We start from the raw sequence: 20,564 nt of genomic DNA, 5'->3' as shown, positions 1-20,564 counted from the left end.
AGAGAGAGAGGGGGAGACACATAATCCGAAGCAGGTTCCAGGGTTTGAGCTATCCACACAGAGCCCCATGTGGGGCTTGAACCCACGAACGGTGAGATCACGACCTGAGCCGAAGTCGGATGCTTAACCGACTGAACCACCCAAGCGCCCCTATGAATGCTAATTCTAATCAAGAATTAGTGGTTAAGGGGCACCGGGGTGGCTCAGTCAGTTAAGCATCGAACTCTTGATTTCTGCTCAGGTCTCAAGGTTTGTGAGTTCCAGCCCTGCCTCACACTCTGCTCTGGTAGCCTGCTTGGGATTCTTTCTCCCTCTCTCTCTCTCTGCCTCTCTCTCTCTCTCTCTCTTTCTCTCAAAAAAGAAAAAAGAATTTGTGGTTAAGAGGGGATCTTGTGAGTCATGCCACATACAATGAACTCTTTACCATTTACAGGATGACTGAAGGGTAACTTCCCACGCCCTGTCTTTTCACTTCTAGAACAAAGGCAGGGATTTAATGAGATCACTAAGATATTTAGCCTGGTGCTGATACCTAATAAGACCTCAACAGACCTGAATTGACATTATCATCGAGATTATTCATTTATTTATTTTTTTTTACGATGCTTATATATTTTCTTATTTTTAATTTAGGGAAGTTTTTTTTAATTTTTTATATTAAATATAATTTATTGTCAAATTGGTTTCCATACGACACCCAGTGCTCATCCCAACAGGTGCCCTCCTCCCTGCCCATCACCCCCCTTTCCCCTCTCCCCCACTCTCCATCAACCCTCAGTTTGTTCTCAGTCCTTAAGAGTCTCTTATGTTTTGGCTCCCGCCCTCTCTGTTTGTAACTATTTTCCCCCTCCCCCTCCCGCATGGTCTTCTATTAAGTTTCTCAAGATCCACATATGAGTGAAAACATATGGTATCTGTCTTTCTCTGCCTGACTTATTTCACTTAGCAAAATACCCTCCAGTTGCGTCCACGTTGCTACAAAAGGCCAGATTTCATTCTTTCTCATTGCCAAGCAGTATTCCATTGTGTATATAAACCACAATTTCTTTATCCATTCTTCAGTTGATGGACATTTAGGCTCTTTCCATCATTTGGCTATTGTTGAAAGTGCTGCTATAAACATTGGGGTACAAGTGCCCCTATGCATCAGTACTCCTGTATCCCTTGGGTAAATTCCTAGCAGTGCTATTGCTGGGTCATAGGGTAGGTCTATTTTTAAGTTTTTGAGGAACCTCCACACTGTTTTCCACAGCGGCTGCACCAGTTTGCATTCCCACCAACAGTGCAAGAGGGTTCCTGTTTCTCCACATCCTCTCCAGCATCTATAGTCTCCTGATTTGTTCATTTGAGTCACTCTGACCGGGCGTGAGGTGGTATCTCAGTGCACCTTTGATTTGTATTTCCCTGATGAGGAGTGACGATTCCAATGGGAATGATTTCCACTTAAACATACGTAAAACAAGCTTGACGGCATTTCCATAAACTCACTGTTCTTCCTCTTCTGTTTTAGGAGACAGACCCGCAAAGGAAAGCAAGGTAAGCGACATCGTTAAAACATGTTTGTCACCCACTCTGTATTTTAGAAGCATAGGAAGGTGGACAACGTAAAGGCTTAGCTATCACTTGAAAAATATAACCCAGAAGTTTGGTTGGGATTTTTAACTTCTGTTTGTAAACCCCCCGAATAGTTAGCCATTAGTTCTGCTTAACGAACAATAAATTTAATTTCTGATTCTCTTTCCTTTGCAGACTCCTTTCCCACCTCCTCGGTAAGACACTTGACATAGAAATTTTATTTTGCTAGACACTTAAGTGATTAGTTCCAGAATTTGAAAAGCTCTAGACTTTAAAAAAGAAAAGAAAAGGTAAAGAAAAGGAAAAGAAAAGAAAAGAAAAGAAAAGAAAAGAAAAGAAAAGAAAGAAAAGAAAAAAAAGAAAAGAAAAGAACCACAAACAAGTTGGCTTGGAAAAATGAATATGAGCTGGTCTGAATGAGCCTTCACACATCCGTTTAACCGTCCGCTCACTCCCAGCCCTCTGTTCCGTATCCGGGCACACATCAGTTCTTGGTGAACCCACTGCTCTAAGCTCTCCCGCTTCTCCCCTCCTTTCAGCACAGAAATCCCCCCGATGGTACTTACACTAGGAAATGTGTTCCTGGAACTTACAAGGTGTGGTACATATTTGGGCATGTACGTGCAGTTTTCTATATCGTATATACAGAAATACAACTATCGTTTTATTACACATACCCATGAAGGCGAGAACAACAGCCTCGACTTCTCGGACTCCGGGTGAGTCGGCCGCTCTGCTGTCCCCCATGGGCCCCAGGAGGACACAGAGCGTACCACGCCTTGCTGGTCACCTCTCGTGGCTTCTCTCTCTGCCACACTAGCGGGACGTGACTTGAGCCAAGGACTGGGTCTCTGCTGTCTGTATCTCCAGCCTCTGCCAGCAGCGCCCAGTATGCTTTATAAGTGAGTGAGTGAGCCGTTCACTGACTTTCAGACATGTTCCTGTTTCTTTGGGGAGTTTCCAGAGCTCACGTCTTCCAGCCTCCCTAGAACTCGGCGTATTGAGAAACCTATGACACCCTGCAGAAGGTTCCATCCCACCCTTTGGGAAACAGAACCAGACGGACGAGCACACAGCAGGGAGGGGGCTCTAGGCTCATTAGGAGAATGACTACAGTTTTCTGACAACGGGGGCTCCCCGAAATGGATCGGGGCACCCCACAACTGACCTCTGGGCCAAAGCTGGGGACACGGAGGGCAGGGCTGTCTGGAGAGCCACCTGTGCAACAAACCTGATCACATTCTCACTGTGACTCTTCCCTCAGGCCACCTGGCATTCTTCCGAAGAAGTACCAGCCCCTGCCGCCCCAGCCGGAGAGCAGCTGGTCACCCCTCCCTCAGAGGCTCGCCATTCCCGACGTCCAGAGAGAACCCAGGTGACAGGTTTGAGGTTGTCGCTGGTGAAATGCCCAGGGAGGCGGGGGGGGCAGGGGAGGGCGACAAGGACCACCAGCCACCCCTGCCAACAGGCTCCCTGCTCCTGTGCCTCGAGTTGCCAAAGATGCCTTGAGGGAAAAGGGTCTTAGAAGCCTGCAGTCCGATTCTATAACAGAAAACACATCTTCTTTGTAAGAAAATGAGTTATTGCCCCAAAGGCTCACTTGAGACCTGAACTAGTCGTTAAAGAAAGTGTTAAGTGCCAGAACAGAATCAGAACTTTTTATGTAAAATCTAAAAAGGGGTTCAGACTCTGCAGACCAATACCGGCCCCCAGCTTCTCACCACCGAGGCGGAAGGAATATAACCCACTTGTCGAAAACATTATTGCCGTTAGGACAAATAATTAAAAAGCCACCTCTCTGGTACTATCAGCTGATGACTGAGCCCCCCTCCCAAACGTGAGGGACCTTTGACACCCAGCGACAATCACAAAATGTTAGCAACTGTGAATGGACTTCTTTCCCCCCCCCAAGAGACTTGGAATTTCCCAAACTGCCTTGTTTTAGAAGACAGAACAGAGATTAGCATTTTTCTCTTGTTCCTACATGGAATGAACGATGCTTCCTTACTGCAAGCTTGAATCAGCCAGTTGGGGCCCGCGGCTTCAGTCAGTTGAATCTTCATAGATACAGAAATTCAAAATATCAGGCACATTTTGAGCTTCTCTGGAAAACCCAGTCATCACTGGTTCTGATGGGGAACATTCAAGAACCTAAAATGCCCACTTCTGCCTCAGTTTTCTGGTGAACGTTTCTTCATCTGTTCATCCTTTGCAGCCTCCTGAGACCATCCGTTCTCCATTCCCTTCCTCCTTCCCCGTGCAAGTTCCTCCCCTCTGTGGGCTTCTCTACCTGCCTAGCAGCATGGGCAGTGCCACAAGCTCTCAGGAGTCCATTCCGAATGCCCTGGTGGAAATTCAGGCTCTCCTTCTTCTGCACTGGCAGATTTGGGGCAATGGTTCTCAACCGGAGGTGACTTTGCCCCCAGGGGAACCAACAATGTCCAGAGACGTTATTTTGTTGTGACGAGTCGGGCAGTGGGGATGCTCCTGGCATCTGGTGGGTAGAGGCCAGGGAGGCCTCTAAACACCCCACGGTGTACAGGACAGCCCCCCACCCCCAACAAAGAATAATAACCCCTGAAAAGTCAAGAGTGCAAAGGTCGGGAAACTGCTTTAAGGCACACACTAACCTTCGCCCAGCCCCAGCGGTTCTCGGCGGTCAAGTGAGAATAACAGTAGCCCTGACCACCCACATCGTGGGCTAACATGAGAATTACACATGATTCATGCCAAGCTCTCAACTGTGCCCGCCCAGGACATATTTGTGACCCACATCTACTGCGCTCTTATTACCTTGAGCCGTGTCCTATTGTGCCCTCCCCACACCATATAATTATTTGGATACAAGTCTGTTCCACCCCCAAAAGGTTGGGGGCAGGGGGTAACGCACCCCCAAAAGGTTGGGGTGTGTAGTTTCTAGCACAGGGCTGGGCACATAGTACTTGTCTGATAAACATGTATTTCCTTCTGCAGCTTCCAGAGGGTCCTAGCCAGGCTGGGAGTCCCCACATTTGCTCTGTTTTGATATCTATTTTCAAAGCACGAGAGACAGGAAGGCAACATGCTATCAACCCCAGGAAGTGGCATCATCAGACTCGGGAACGTAAAATGTACCATCCCTGAAACTCCTGAGCAAATAGGCTAATGGGTGTAGGAACTGGTCAAAACGCAGAGAAGTAAAGAGATAGAAAATAGGATGAATGAAATAGCAGAGGTGATGAGGTTGTTCGGTGTGGAGAAAAAGAGGATTTGATCTTTCTTCTGTTTCTTCACACAGAAAAAAACGAGGTTTGGGTCCCAGCTGAGCCACTTCTGGCTGTATAGCCGCCTAAAGCTTTTAAATAGTTCTGAGTTCCCCTCTTTGTGCAAGCAACATGAGCGTCCCCGTGTGACAGAGTGGAGGGGAGGAGGTATGAGATTTCTCTCCAGCGCCTAGGATAATATGTGTCACAGCACAGGAAGGAAGGAAAAACGCCTAAACATCGTGTCCCATCTGTACCCAACAGAATTAGGCACCCACAACCCTATTTTTCTCTTGAAATACAGGCTATACATTCTAGCGCAATGTTTCTCATCCTGGCTTTACATGAAAATAATTAGGAAAGCTTTTTAAAAAGTATTGTTCCCCAGCAGCAGCTTTAATTGCTCTGAGAGGTGAGACACAGGCACAGCCTGTGGCTAAGGACCCAGGAGGAGCCAGGTTCTAGGAATATATCTGCCACTAAAGCTTTGCAGGCCCTTAGGCCTTACCTACATACGCCCAGGCTCCTAGTGCCTAAAATGGCGCCTCCCTTGATCCACAGACGAGTCCCTCATCACTCCAGCCACCTCAGTGGCTCTGAAATCTTTCCAAGTTTGCTTTTTGTGTCTCTGGGGTTTCCGCAGTTACTGTTAAATTTGTTTAATCATTTTTGCAAGTGACGGGAACCTGGCTGGGTCTCTTCACCGTAAAGCCCTCCAGAGAATCGTTACATTCCGTATAACATCTCACCGGATCCTTCCAGCAGCCCTATAAAGTATGGATTTTCTAGGGCTCGGTGGCTGGTTCATGGCAGGTGCCGGGTAAAAACCACTTCCCTACCCACTGGGCACGTAAGGTCACTAAGATACACAGAAGTTAGGTCACTCGGTCAACGTGACAGGGTTGGTGTAGGACTGTTGAGGGGTCAACACCATGCAGGGCCTGTGCCAGACATTGAGAATGCCACCAGGAATAAGAAAGAGTTGTGCCATAGAAGCAGAGCTTCCAAATTCATTTTGAGTCGGGCCCCCTATTGGTAGTCAGACGACCATTACTAAGGACCCAGACGTTGCCTGTAAACAACCACGTGAGGCTGTTGCTAGCTTCCCCTTCTCTGAAAACAGAAGGGACATTAGAGAACTGAGCTGCTTCAGCCAAGGAAAAATAGTGTCCGCTCCCTTCCCATCAGCTGCTCCGTAGGCTTGGGAGGTAGACGGCCCTCTGTGAAGGGAGGCTGTGACGTACGTGTGGCAGTCCACTGCAGCCCCTGAACGCAGCTGACATCTGCAGCCTGTCGCCATCGGCCCCCCTCTCCCAATGGTGAACGTGGGTCCAGCTGTTGCTACAACAGCCAGTTGTCTCCACCGGCTCGGCCATTCTCTATCTTAAAGCTAAGTCTTGGGTTCACAAAAACGACCATTGAATCAAAGCACTCCAGTTCAGGAGAATGCCATTTAAATCCTTCATTGATGGGGGCGCCCGGGTGGCTCAGTCGGTTAAGCATCCGGACTTTGGCTCAGGTCACGATCTCCTGGTCCGTGGGTTTGAGCCCCGCGTCGGGCTCTGTGCTGACAGCTCGGAGCCTGGAACCTGCTTCAGATTCCGTGTCTCCCTCTCCCTCTGCCCCTCCCCAGCTCATGCTCTGTCTCTCCCTCTCTCTGTCAAAAATAAATAAACATTAAAAAATTTTTTTTAAAAGGGAAACATCATTACCATAAGTAACTGCACCGCAGTTTCAGACCCGCGGAATTTTCTCTCTCCTAAAAGGGAAGAGAACTAAAATGCAAAGCAATATTTGCATAAAATAACCACTGTTACATTGAGACTCTCTCTCTGACACAATAAGAAAGAGATTAGTAAGGGAATAACTTTCCAATGATGTATCCATTGTAATGTTAATACCATGACGCGGGGCCCCAAGTAAAAGCATCCTGAGTCATCGGAACAGGAAGACATTTGCTGAGCTCCTGTTATACTCTGGAGTCTTTCAGATGCTTTACCTCATTTAGTCCCACAGCCACACTGAGCAGAAAGCAATATCCCAACCCCCGGTTTACTGATGAGGACACAGAAGGGCAGAGAGGTCACGAACCGCGACGTCTCCCTGCATCTAGCAAATTCCAACCCCACAGTGCAGGGTTCAGCCAAAACGTACTTTAAATAAGGTACCTGCTATTTAACCAACCGAACACCTGTCTGCCTAACTACAGTTTTCCCTTTGCAGCCGGCAAAGCTGGTGCCACATAAGTTCAAGCAGTCTCAGGGGCGCAGATATACCTGCTGATGAGTTGGGAAGTGAAAGGGAAAAAAAAAAAATCTGTAGCGATACAGAGAAAACATAGTCCTGTAAGAGAGAGGAAGCACGGGTTGCAAGGATACACAAATTTGCATGGGAGCAGGGACTTCTGGGTGGGAACCATTGATTTTAGAGTGTGGATGTAAATTATTATCATATTCCGCAAGATGTTGCCATTGGGGGAAATGGGGTGAAGTGCGTACGAGATCTCTCTGTAGCATTTCCTACATGTGCATGAGACCTACCATTATCTCTGAGGGAAAGTTTAATTTCAAAGAAAGTGGCTGTTAAAGGTGTCCCGCAGATCGAGGGTGTTATTTTCTTCCAAACAGCTTTCACAGGTATTATTTCATGAGAACCTTAATCAACCCACCCGATTTCTGTCGGGGGTTACCCATTTTACAGGTGGGAAAACCAAGCTTCAGAGAAGGGGCTTCACTTGCTGAGGGTAACGGAGCTCATAGATGGCAGAATGAGGATTCAAATCCGGTTTATTTAAAACTAAGCGAAATCTAAGGGAGGCTCATGAAGGGCTATTTTTACAAATTTTTTATGTTTTACTTATTTTTGAGAGACAGAGAGAGCGCAGTTGGGGGAGAGACAGAGAGAGGGGGACAGAGAATCTGAAGCGGGCTCCACGCTGACGGCAGAGAGCCTGATGCAGAGCTCGAACTCATGAACTGTGAGATCATGACCTGAGCTGAAGTGGGACGCTTCACTGAGCGACCCAGGTGTCCCAGAGCTATTTTTAAAGTAAAATTTATTATCTTCAAATGCACACTGAGCACCTGTTGTGCACAGGAAAGGATGTGGGGATGCTTATTCATGCCATGCAGTTGGTGGCCACGTTTTGTTGGCTGTCTCCAAAACAGAACACAGCAGAACTTACAGGAGCCGAAAGATACCTCGGAGAGGCAGGGTGGTGTGTGGGGAGGGGACCAAGTCCCCACCCTGCTCTTCCATTTTGTGACTGTGTAGATCTCTCTCTGTCTTCGTAAGTCTCATTTAGGAGACCCCCACTGCCATCACCCAAAGCCCGATGCTTTCATTTTACGGGTAAAGGGGACAAATAACTTGGGGAATCTTCTCAACATAGACATTTCTATGCCCAAAGACTTTGTTGTGCACTGAAAAGACGCCTAAAATTACCTGGGTTCTTGACTTAAAAACCGTTTTGGGGCGGGGTCACCTGGGTGGCTCAGGCAGTTAAGCGTCCAAGTTCAGCTCAGAGCATGAACTCACAGTTCTTGAGTTCGGGTCCCGCCTCGGGCTCTGTGCCGACAGCTCAGAGCCTGGAGTTTGCTTCCAATTCTGTGTCTCCCTCTCTCTCTGCCCCTCCCCTGCTCACACTCTGTCTCTCTCTCTTTCTCTCTCTCTCTCTCTCAAAAATCCATTTTTTAATATTACCAATTCCAAAACCTAGCTTTCCTAAAGCCTCAAATTTCCATCTATAGAGTATATTGTTATATTTATAAACTGAGCAATTTTATCGAAACTGAAGGACACACTCAATAGGTTAAGGAATCTTAGACAATAAGACTTATCTACAAACTCAGTTAAATTTCCTTAAATATTTGAAATACCTTTATCCATCTAACTTTAAACCCTAATGAGCGACACTTTCTTTAACAACTTTTATAAATCTAATAAGGTAAATCTATAAATCTAGAAAAATTCAAGGGCTCTTCAACAGTTAAAACTCTTTATAAATGGAGTCGAACACAGCTTGGCTCTTGTAACTTAAAATCACAAGTCTAAAATCAATTGCACATTTCAAAGCCACATGGCCAGTAGGTCAGTATTGCTAAAATGACAGTCTCTTAAACATCAAAGTCAGAAATTAGTCTCAATTTAACCCAAATAATTAATACTATGGGTGTCTGTTCTACTTTATTACTTCTGATCGTATCTCTTTAGCTTCCCACTTGCCCCATTAAAAGAGGTAGGTAGGGGGCACCTGGGAGGCTCAGGGAGTTAAACACCAGACTCTTGATCTCAGCTCAGGTCATGATTTCATAGTTCATGAGATTAAGGCTCATGTTGGACTCTGCTAACAGCACGGAGCCTGCTTGTCTGTCTCCCTCTCTGCCCCTCCCCTACTCATGCTCGCTCGCGCCCGCACTCTCTCTGTCTCTGAAAATAAATAATTTAAAAAATGGGGGGGCGAGGTAGTATGCAGATGTATCACCCCCAAGGGGCTGATGAAACAGGTTACAAGATGTGGACCTCAGTCCACTTGCTTGCTGCTTGGCGGTCTGAGAGCAGGATGCAGATCTGAGTGCTATGTGCTCCTGGGCTCATCGCTATCACTCTAGATCAACAGGGTCCATCTGGGGCTGGTGTTGCCGCCCCAACCTCCTGGCATTGCTTCAGGACCAGTCTCTTGCCGGCAGACCTGGCAGACAGAATATGCCTGTCAACCCGTGTCCTTCATCGCCCCCCTCTATGTGACTTTGAACACATCCGAACAGCTCAGTGCCCAGTGAGCACCTCACATTGTCATCCTTGTCACTAGCAATCCTTACAATAACCCTCTAAGATGAATGCTTTTGTGGCCATTTCACAGATGAGAAAAATGAGGCTCAGGGGGGCGAACTGACGTAATCGTCAGCATCCATGAAAGGCTTGCTGGTTCTTCTGAAGGAAGAATGGTCCACGTTAGCACACTGTGTGTTGAGTTCTTGCCCCATCATTCATTCCATGGTTTTCCTTTCTCGGTCTCCTCTCCCAGAAGCATCCATTCTCTGACACGTGGCTTCCTGGGATCCCTCCGTACCCTAACTTCATACGTAAGACTCTTGATGCTTCCTCAAAGCAAAACGCTAAGAGCTTTGCAATCAAGGTAATAATAGCAGGTCTGACTGTGCTAATGAAACTCGACACGAAAAACCAAATGTCAGGAGAAATGGGGACGTTATTTAAATTCTTCGAAAATAAGAAGCTTGCTTATTGGTGTCCTTTCTGTCACCACCTTTCATATTGCCTCGTAACTTCTTTTGTTGCTTAGAAAATTATGAGAAAAATAACCTGGCGGTTGCTTTACAGAACAGTGATGAATATCGCACTGGACCATGGGCTGTTAATTTGGCAATGAAAGTGCAGTCAAAGGTTTTTAAGGGCTCAGAATGATTTTATCTGGACCATTATGAACTGTATTTTATGTAACACCGTATTTCTCTTCCTTGCAGACAGATAAGCTTAAAGGACTTGCATGAGGTAAGTCCTGAGATTCAAAAAAGGGAATTTCTGTGCTTTAACGTCTGTGACAGGCAAGATACTATTTGATTCGGAGACTTTATCACTTCATTTTCATAATAGCTATGCTCAAGATGTATTATGATCCCTACGTTGAAGGTGAGAAAACTAAAACAAAACAAGTTAAGATCCAGATCTGAGACCAAGGTCCTATTATGCTACCTGAATAGACCAGTGTTCACTGGTACCATGAAGACAAGAGCATCCCAGTTTCCATGGAAGACATAAAGCCTCCATCAAAGGCTTCCAGTCTCCAGCTTTATAGAAATAAGATGTTGGAAATTGTACTATACGTCACCATTTGCTCTTCACAGGAAAGACAGGATGGCCTGGTAAAAAAAAAAAAAAAAAAAAAAAAAAATATATATATATATATATATATATATACACACAAATATATGAGATACAGATCCACACAGACCTGGGTTTGAATACAGCTGTGTCACATACCACTTTTGTGGCCTTGGGCAAGTCCCACACACACACACAACCCCACCCCTCTTTCTGTTTGCTTAGCCACAAAATAGAGATGGTTACCCTTCTTGACAAAGTTGTCAAAAAGCTAAAGCAGGTCAAAGCAAGGGCATAAATGACCAGGTGAACAGTAGAGGCTCAGTAAATGGCATGAAAGTCAGGTAACATGGAGCTGCCTTTGAGCCCCTCCACACTCACTTCCCTAACCCCCAACAAGGAAGTTCCCTAACAAGGGATGGGTCCGCCATGACTGATGGGAAGTCTCTGTCCAGCAATCACAGTGGTCTCACCTCATTCTCACTGGCTTCCTGAGGAACATGGTCCTTGTCTTAGTGTTTGACCTATGCTCTTATATCTAGACTGCAGAGGTTAATTTATTTTCTTTCTTTTGTTCTGTCTGTCCTTGTGTCTTTTCTTATTTGGCTTTATGAGAATGCTAGAATCAAAAGTCACACTTCTCACTTGTCACTCACCAAGACACTTACTGCCTCTCATCCGTAAGATAATCCTGGCAAGGAAGACAGCACATAACTGCTGAAAGAGAAGGACAGCCCTAGTTCCAATCAGGACTCCATCCGGCTCCCCCTGTTCTGGGAGTTGTTGGATTTTCCCAAGTGGTATGGCACTCTGCCCCTGGGCACTCTCCGACTCCACCCCTTTCTTCCTGTGGGTCTACTTCATGCATCACAAGTAGCAGATGGCTGCCACCCAAAATGACCTAGAGTCCATAACTCATTGGTCAGCCTGTGAGGACAATAGGCCTTCCAATCACTAACAAGCCAGGAGGAAGTGGAGAGGTCAGCTTTAGACAGCAGGGGTCATGCAGGATAGTTTGATTTTCTTTGCAACTTTGGTTGGCATTCTGCTAGAAGTGGATATCATCTAAAGAACAACAAGGCCTAGTGGAAAAACACATTCTTCCTCCTCATCTTTTGCCAAGACACTTCCCCATTGTCTGGGCTAAGGGTCAAGACCATTTCTCCACCACAAAAGCCACCCCACAGCAGGCAGAAGACGGGACCAGCCCCTGAAAGTCCAGATCTAATCCCCACACTATGACTCTCTGCCTTAAGAAATGCAGACATACCTCTTAGCTAAAGTAGTTAAAAAAAAAAAAAAAAAAAGGAGGAGGAGGAGGAAGGAAAGAAAGAAGGAAAGGCAGGTGAGGGGAGGGAAATAAGGAGGTATCACTTTTTAAGTTAATATGCTTATTTCCTAACAAAAGTTAAGGTACAGAAACTAGAGGTTTTACCCCACTTTTCTAATTATATCTGATTGTAACTCCAGAGCCCTCAAGCAAAAAGTTGGCTGGATCTCAATTTTAAAAGTCACCTGCTGTCCCAGATGGATGGCTTCTGAGCCGTGTTTACAGCTCTGCTCCCTCAGCAACTTTGACAGGCCTGAGAACAACAGCCTCCAGAGCACTTTGAGCTGCCAGGTCCAAAGTCCTGGGGAAGACTCAGTGGGAGACTTTCAAACCACTCGTTAGAATGGATTCACTACCCTTTTCACTTAGCCTAGAGATTTGCCTTGATTTGCTGCCCATGGTGAAAGTATGTCCTCTTTCCAGAACCCAAGGGGACCCCGAGGTCTTCTAAGCAAAAGAGCATGTCTGTTGCCTAGTCTCAGACAAGACATTCGGGGCCTCTCTAAGCTATTTGTTGCTAAAGCCTTCTTGTCTGTGAAGCCAATGTGAGTCAGAAGACCTGGAATCCAAGGTCAGCTCACACACACACACACACACACACACACACACACCTGCATGTAGATACATCATAAGCCCAGTTTCTAGCCTGAACTTTCCATGTAACGTGGAGATATACTTACAGTATAATCCTATTTCATAGTTTACATAAATACTTGCAATGCATATATATATATTGTAATATATATAAATATATAATATATATAAAATGCATATATAATAAGTGAGTATTCACCAAACTTTACTTAACGGTTCTCACTTCAGTGGACGTGTAGATTATTTCCAGGGTTTTGACCCTGTAAGCAATGGTTCACTGGACATCTTTGTGCACGGAACTTGGCCCAGATTTCAGGTGTCTTCTTAGGAGCAAAGTGTCATCCGTGGAATTGTTGGGATGAGAGTGAGAGCATTCCTAAGGTTCTTGACAGCAATGGTTCAATTGCTTTCATTAGAGTCAAAGCAATTTACGGTCTCATCAGCAGATTGCATATTTATTTGCCTCTTGTATCACACAGAGAGCATAACATTTTGATTTTTGCCTAGTCTTTTGGAGAATTATTTAGAGGCTTTAAAAAAAATCTATCCTTATAACAAAAATGTTGCCCAAATTCTACTAAGCAATTGCTCCAAAACACACAGTTTAATGTAAAATTCTCCATCACCAAGAGTCACTCAACACTATCATTTTCTTTTTATTCAATCCAGGTCCTCGGAACAGAGAGAGGTGAGCTGTTTACATTTGTTTTCATACCCTGATATCATTAGGTTAAGTTCCATTTCCAGATTTATAGCATTAGTCAGTTTTCAAAAGGCTTGTTTCCGAGCCTGGGAAGGATGAACCCCAGCGTGTGTGCGTGATGGTGTGATCCAGTTGTGCTGAGGATCTCCTACCTACCCAAGAGCCCTCTGGTTGAAACAAGGTGATTTAAATTGGGGGAGGGGGCGAGCTAAAGGTCCTTCTCCTGCCACAGGCAACTGACAAGAAGGAGGCACCCTGTCAGCCCCTGCCACTTTATTATTATTTTTTTAATGTTTATGTACTTATTTTTGAGAGAAAGAGATAGTGAGCAGTGGAAGGGCAGGGAGAGAGGGAGACAGAATCCCAAGCAGGCTCCACGCTACCAGCGCAGAGACACAGGACTCGAACCCATGAACCACGAGATCATGACCTCAGCAGGAACCAAGAGTCAGACACTTAACCGACTGAGCCACCCAGGCGCCCCAGCCCCTGCCACTTTAGAAAGACGTGGCCGGCCCACTCACTGCTCCATGGAAGCTCTTAGTCTCTGCAGCTTTGATGTCACCCTTGCACACACACGCATGCCCTCATTGGAACACACGTGCACATACAAGTGTGCACATCGTTGGTGCCATTGTGCAACACAATCTAACACTCGGTAGCTGGCAAGATACTAAGCAGTAGTAAGTTCACGCTCACCTTTTATTTTTTTTAATTTTTTAATGTTTATTTATTTTTGAGAGAGAGAGAGAGAGACAAAGTGTGAGCAGGGGAGGGGAACAGAGAGAGGGAGACACAGAACCTGAAGCAGGCTCCAGCCATGCGGGGCTCGAATCCATTAACCTGAGCCAAAGTTGGATGCTTAACCGACTGAGCCATCCAGGTACCCCAAGGATAGTGTTATTTCTTTCTTTCTTTTTTTTTTAATTTTTTTTAATGATTTTATTTATTTTTGAGACAGAGACAGAGCATGAACGGGGTTGGAGCAGAGAGAGGGGGAGACAGAATCTGAAGCGGGCTCCAGACTCTGAGCTGTCAGCACAGAGCCCGACGGGGGGCTTGAACTCACCGAGTGTGAGATCATGACCTGAGCTGAAGTCAGATGCTCAACCAGCTGAGCCACCCAGGCGCCCCTCATGCTCACCTTTTAAATACCATTCACCATTCACTTTGAATGATGAACTACGTCCAAAGCCGAAGGGCCTGAGCCATGGCCAAAGACTGAAGACAGGCAGCATAGTTCCACAAAGCAACACTGGGTTAGGATTTCAGAGGCTGCCACCAACTCACTGTGTGGTTTGGGCCACGTCATGTTGCCTCTGTGGGTCTCAAGGATGCTTTTCTTTATGCCAAAGGAGTTAGTTTCGAGCAAGGCCTAACTAGGCTCTGTAGATTCCCAAGGGTCCCTGACGGAGGAATGGGAGTTGGTTGGTGATTCTAAATAATGTTAAGAACTACAGGAAACTGTGCTGCTTTCCACACTAAAGCTCAACACCCTCACATTAAAATGTTCGATATTGTTGCCTTGGACTTCCATGATTATCAGTGCAGTGAGGTCACGTCATTCAGCTCATGGGGAGCAATGATGTCACGTTGTTCAGCTCATGAGGGGCATGTGCTCTGGAGGGCTGCTGGTGACATTGCCATGAAAGGATTTTATGGGATGGGTGACTAGTAGCCAGTCATTGACCCCCATAACATTGCAAGTAATCACAGACCTTCAACCAGAGGTGTCCAGTCTCTGACCGACCTTGGACTAAACACAGAGCAACGACCAGAATTAAGACACATCAGTGTTGATATGCTTCCTTAACTTTATTGCTCAGGACAGCCCCTGGGAGAGTGTTTTATGGCCTTTCACCTCCTAGTATTATTACATGCCCTCAGTGATTCTGGATGGCTGGTTAAAATCTATTCATGATGAAAAGGAAATAAATAGTGGGAACACCCACGGCATATGTAATTCCTAAAGAACTCCAGTTCCTTATGGCTGGCAGAACTTCTCAAAACGGAAAGATCAAAGGAGAAAAATTACAAAAACATATTCCTGCTGGTTGCCGGGTAGGAACTACTGGTCTACATCAGAATTCTGGGAGCTCTCCTGCCCTTTCACACAAGAGGTGAGGGGATTCAGGAGTGCTCGGGCCAGCACTGGGCCACCCCATAGCCTACATTGCTCAGGACAGTTCTTAGGTTTAACTTCGTGATTTATGTTCCCATGTAAGTTTTCATTTGAATGCAGAATTCAACTTCAGTTCACTTCTACGTCAAGCCCTTCCAATACCAAATACCTCCCGATGTAATATTCTGTGTTTCGGGAAGCCCAGTGATGAATTCCAAATTCAGTAATATTGATATTTGAATATTCACTAAGTTTTTATACCTTCAGGGAGAAGCCACTCCCAGGAGCCAGGGGTGTTACAGAATATGTTAAGTTATAGTTTCTGTTGACCACCGACAGCCTGCTCCTACTAATCAGAGATCACTCAGATAAAATTACAGAAGTTCCAGTAGGTCCCCAATCATTTTCCTTTTACAACCTGACTACATCATGTGACTTCTTCATGCAGTCCCTCATTGCCAGATGAAGCCTGAATCGATTCACCTGTCACAAAATCAAAGTACTCAAGAGACTCCTCTTGCCATCACCAGGTAAGGAGCCAGGAATTCCTTGTTGGGCTTCAGCGTGGCGGTCAGGCCAGGTGTCGTCCTGGGTAATGACTCACCAAGGTGTCCTGAGACATGGGGATTCTTTGGTCTTTGCTAATGAAGCCCAGAGATGGCCCCAAGGGAAACCTGCAAGTCACAGCCATTATGGAAGCAAATGGCACTATGCTTCCTGCAATTTGTAAGTGATTCATTGTTAGAGAAGTTTGGGAGATTTGAAGGCTTGGATGTTAACTAGACAGGATTAACTGAACGGATGCAAAACAATCTGGGGAAAAAATTGGCCATTTCTAATTATACCCAGTTGATGACCACACATAAACTTACAGCTACTTTTGAACAAACCTTTATAGATGGTTTGGGCGTTGAAAATGCCATTATCTGATTTAACACTTGCCTGATCAGGTTATTGTGACAATTGCTGTCCCAACTGAAGCGAAGGCTCAGGCCAGTGATTCACTGCCCAAGGTCACTGTAACTGTAAATTAGTGGTGGCTTCAGTAAAACAAACTCCAGGGCCTCCAAAATAACTGCTTCTAAGTTCCTCCATGATCCCAGACTGGCCGGGTGGCCCCAGCCTCAGTTCATGCCAGCCTCCCACCATCTCAATCCTTGTTGTCACTTAATGCAGGACATTTGCACGTGCTATTCCCCTGTCTATACCACTTCTTCCCTCTTTCCACCCTCTCGCTACTTGGAAAACCCCTCTTCATCCAGCAGATCCCAGTTTGAAGCCACACTGAATTTAGGAGATAGTTCTGACCCACTCCCCAGAGGCAATAAATGAGACCCAGAGAGGTGGAGTTCCTTACCACTAAAGTCAAGTCCAGCTTCAAAACCCAAACACTTTCCAGTAGTCCATGCTTCCTATAATGGCTTGATTCTGAGAATGCAGTCCATGAATGCTGACTTTTCCCAGACCTGTTGCAAGTGCCCAACGAATGTCAACTCTCATTGCCATTGCCAGGCCTGCATATCAGGGGCATGATCTCCATCCCCATTACCCCCCTTCCTTCTCTTGCATATTGTTGTTTTAATCGTCTTTTATTACATTTTTATAATCCTCTTTCTCTTACAGATTTCCTTATAATAATCCACAGTTTTCTCACTTAGCTCACATTTCAAGAAGGAACAAAATAATTTCTATTCTCCTCTTGCTTGCTATGGCTCACTCTTCTTCAACTGGTAAACAATTTCTGTAGACTATTAGCTCCAACCTATCATTTTCTAGAGTGACCGTAGTTACAAGGAAAGTCTGAATTCACGGCTCCCAAAAGCAAAGAATCATGATATGTGCTCGTTGAAATACAATGGAAAGAATTTGTATGGGTCAATTTGTTCCATATCTGTTGCCTGTCTTGAGAAAAGAGAGAAAGAACCAGCCTCCTATTACCTTACAAAACAGAAACTCATGTAGCACAGCCGGTGAAATATAAAGTGCTTTGTAAACGTGACTTAGTCCATTGTGACTGGCCTTGCCTTTGCGTGGAATTTTACCCACCACGGGAAACACTAACATGCTGTCAATTCTAACATTTCCTTTAGCTCACCACTCGTGATGAAAAACCAAAGTGCACAAAACAGAGGTAAGAGCGCCTTATGCAAGAATTATGAAACAAACAGGTAAGCCATCACACTACGATGTTCCGGCACTGTGACTTTGCTTTTGTGAGACTCACCGTCGTTGAGCTGACGTCTGTAGGTGTAATTAGCTCATTTTCACTGATAGATAGTATTCCATTAGGTCAATATAACGATTTTTGTCCATAATTAAATCCAAAAAATTCTAGATGCATTTTCCAAAGTAGACATTGGCGTCACCAACAGCTTATGAGTCCTCCTCATTCCCCATCATCTCCAACGGTTGTTTTTGACAAACTTTTAGTTCTTGCCAATTCTTTGGGTGAAACACAATAGATTTATCTTAAGTCTGTCAAATTAAGAACATCAAACTGACTTCTCTTACTGGTTGTAAAGATAAAACTCAACAGGATGCCTGTCTGCAGAGATGTCTACAGCAACATATGAATATAGTGTTGTATTCCTACTGGTGGTGGGTTTTGATATCGTTAGTGTTATTTTGTTCAAACAAATCTAGTGTGTTCTTTTGCATTTCTTTCTTCAACCCATATGCTATGGAGATTCTGTGTTCAGGTCTAATTCTGCACTCTCTTTCTGTTGAGCCACAAGAGGGCTTAGAGCTGGAGAAAGCAGATTCCCCTTGAGATAGAGTAGAATGACAGAGGGTTCCAATGACCTGAGTCCCCATTCTGCCTCTCTCCCTGCAATAACATCATCTTGAGCAAGTTCATTCTTAGATCCTCCCCCTCCCCCATGCATAACAATAATATTAACTCACAGGATTATCCACACACACACAGTCATGTGACACATAGTAGGCAAGTGACGCACCTTAATATCCTTCCTTCTCCAGGGATGCCCTACCCAACTGACCCATTAGACCTAGGAGTTTCCTCCCTCACCTCTATCATGTCCTTACTCATCTTCTGCCTTATACTGTCTGGGCCTTAGATTGGAAAACCAATCTGGAAAGCTTATTTCCCCTGATGTGCCTCTTGCTAATACAAGTCTCCCAAGGGAAGAGACTTCCCTTTTCTTTTTTTCTTAACATAATTCATTGTCAAGCTAGGTAACATACAGTGTATACAGTGTGCTCTTAGTTTTGAGGGTAGATTCCCATGATTCACTGCTTACATGCCACACCCAGTGCTTATTCCAACAAGTGCCCTCCTTCCTTTTTTTAAAGGAAGGCAGTCCAAAGTAGCTGCGATTAATGGGACAGGCTCAATCCCCAAGAATGAGGGGACAAAATGACAAAAACAGTAGTCCTGGAGGCCAGAGCTAGATCAGGATTGTGAAGATATGCTGCAGGGATAGGAAGCAGAATCAAGCTTAGAGAGAATTCCAGTCTTCATTTGAAAGACAAAATCATGCACAGATGGAAAATGAAGAGTGATATAAGAGTGGAATAGCAGTGTTAGTGATGTGGATGTGGATGGCCTTCACAGACATGGGTCCAGTCAAGCATCCCAGGACTGGGTGTATTTCATCTATACTGGGATCTTGCAAACTGTCCTCCACTCATGTTAGAGAAACAGTTGCTTAAGGAAGCAGCCCAGAATGGACGGGGAGAATGTTGGGGCCTCCAGAGCCTTAAAACACCATCAATTCCTCTTTCAGTCATCAAACATCCATGAAGCACATGGTTTATACACAAAATTGGGCTGGGCCCTATGAATACAGAACAGAGACAGCTCTGCCCTTCAGCTAACCAGTACTTTTGCACCTGTGATGCTCCTGCATCAGTTTACTGGGCAGGTGTTCATTCTACTGAGTGAAAAGTCATTTCTGGATCACCAGGGCTCAGGAGAAATTAGCTGCACTCAGAACCACACAATCCCGGCACTCATGTTTTCAGTCTAGAGGGTTCTATGAAGCTTACTGGTCTTAATTTGAATGCCTCAGCCAAGGGACATAGCACTCTTCATGTAGAATAAGTGAAATCTAGACCTCCATCACTGTAGACATTATCATCCTTATTTTATAAATGAGAAAGGAATTTGGGAAATACTTATTCTTAAGAGTTCAGCTACTCCTTGATAAACAGACTTGGCTCAATTCTCTGATAAGTGATTTCAAGCTAAGCTATTAGGAGTCTGATAATTCTGCACCCAACAATTCCAAAATAGGGGATTCCACACCACTGGACGATTCCTGACACCTACAGGTTGGGTGTCTACAGTTGGGTGACCTACAGTTCAACTCTCTTCTGACACTACATGGAGTCCATAGATTCCACATGTTAAGGGTTCAATCCCGCAAGATTGCACCCCTCCCCCGCCACAAGCCTGTGTCAGCCATTCTGACCAACCAGCTATAGAACCAAGGTTCCAACAAACCCTTCCCTAGGTTCAATTAATTTGCTAGAGTGGTTCACAGAACTCTCGGCAACATTGTACTTGCTGGATTACCAGTTTATTATAAAAGTATACAAATAGGCCACAGCCAGATAGAAGAGTTTCATAGGGCATTGTCCTGAACAAAGGAGCTTCTGTCCTCATGGAGTTTGGGGCACTGTATGATGGCACATGGAACTGTTCTGGATCACCAACCCAGAAGCTCTCTGAACTGCATCCTTTGGGGCTTTTTAGAGGTTTCATTACATAGGCACAATTGATGAAATCATCGGCCACTGGTGACTGATTCAATAAGCAGTAGCTTGTGTTATTTATTTTGAGTGACCGGTACAGGTCAGACACTGTGCTAACAGTTTTATATACAGAAGAATTTTGAAATGTTAGTATTATTGGTAACAGTGTGATTCTACAACCCATGCTTATGAGGCTACACTGCCTCAAATTTTATTGGCCACCTACATAGTGTCCTCCCCAAAGTTCTATTTACTCTGTGTCATCTGTTCATTAATGTGACCCTCTGTTCTCCAAATAGGCGAGCCCTATTTCGTGGGGCTATAAAACTCAAATGCAGTTTTATGTGAAAATATATAATGTACGTATATGTATGTACATATGTATATGTATGTATGTGTACATATATACATATATATTTGTGTATGTGTGTATACATATAA

At 45.0% G+C, this 20,564-nt stretch overlaps 1 protein-coding gene across 1 annotated transcript in view; it reads left to right on the top strand.

Annotated features, from left to right (window-relative positions):
- The window catches only part of CLNK (cytokine dependent hematopoietic cell linker), a 162,698-nt gene that overhangs the window by 122,052 nt on the left and 20,082 nt on the right, over nt 1–20,564 (top strand). The window contains exons 9-15 of the mRNA XM_078446262.1: nt 1,511–1,536; nt 1,750–1,769; nt 2,840–2,950; nt 10,301–10,328; nt 13,252–13,270; nt 15,856–15,937; nt 17,498–17,538. Coding sequence (XP_078302388.1) covers nt 1,511–1,536; nt 1,750–1,769; nt 2,840–2,950; nt 10,301–10,328; nt 13,252–13,270; nt 15,856–15,937; nt 17,498–17,538 — 327 coding nt within the window. The remainder of the gene's footprint in view (nt 1–1,510; nt 1,537–1,749; nt 1,770–2,839; nt 2,951–10,300; nt 10,329–13,251; nt 13,271–15,855; nt 15,938–17,497; nt 17,539–20,564) is intronic.

This window comes from Panthera onca, chromosome B1 (genome assembly GCF_046562875.1).
Source record: "Panthera onca isolate mPanOnc1 chromosome B1, mPanOnc1 haplotype 2, whole genome shotgun sequence".
Taxonomy (NCBI): Eukaryota; Metazoa; Chordata; class Mammalia; order Carnivora; family Felidae; genus Panthera; species Panthera onca.
The sequence above is the reverse complement of the archived record's forward strand: the minus strand, read 5'-3'. Positions and strand labels throughout refer to the sequence as shown.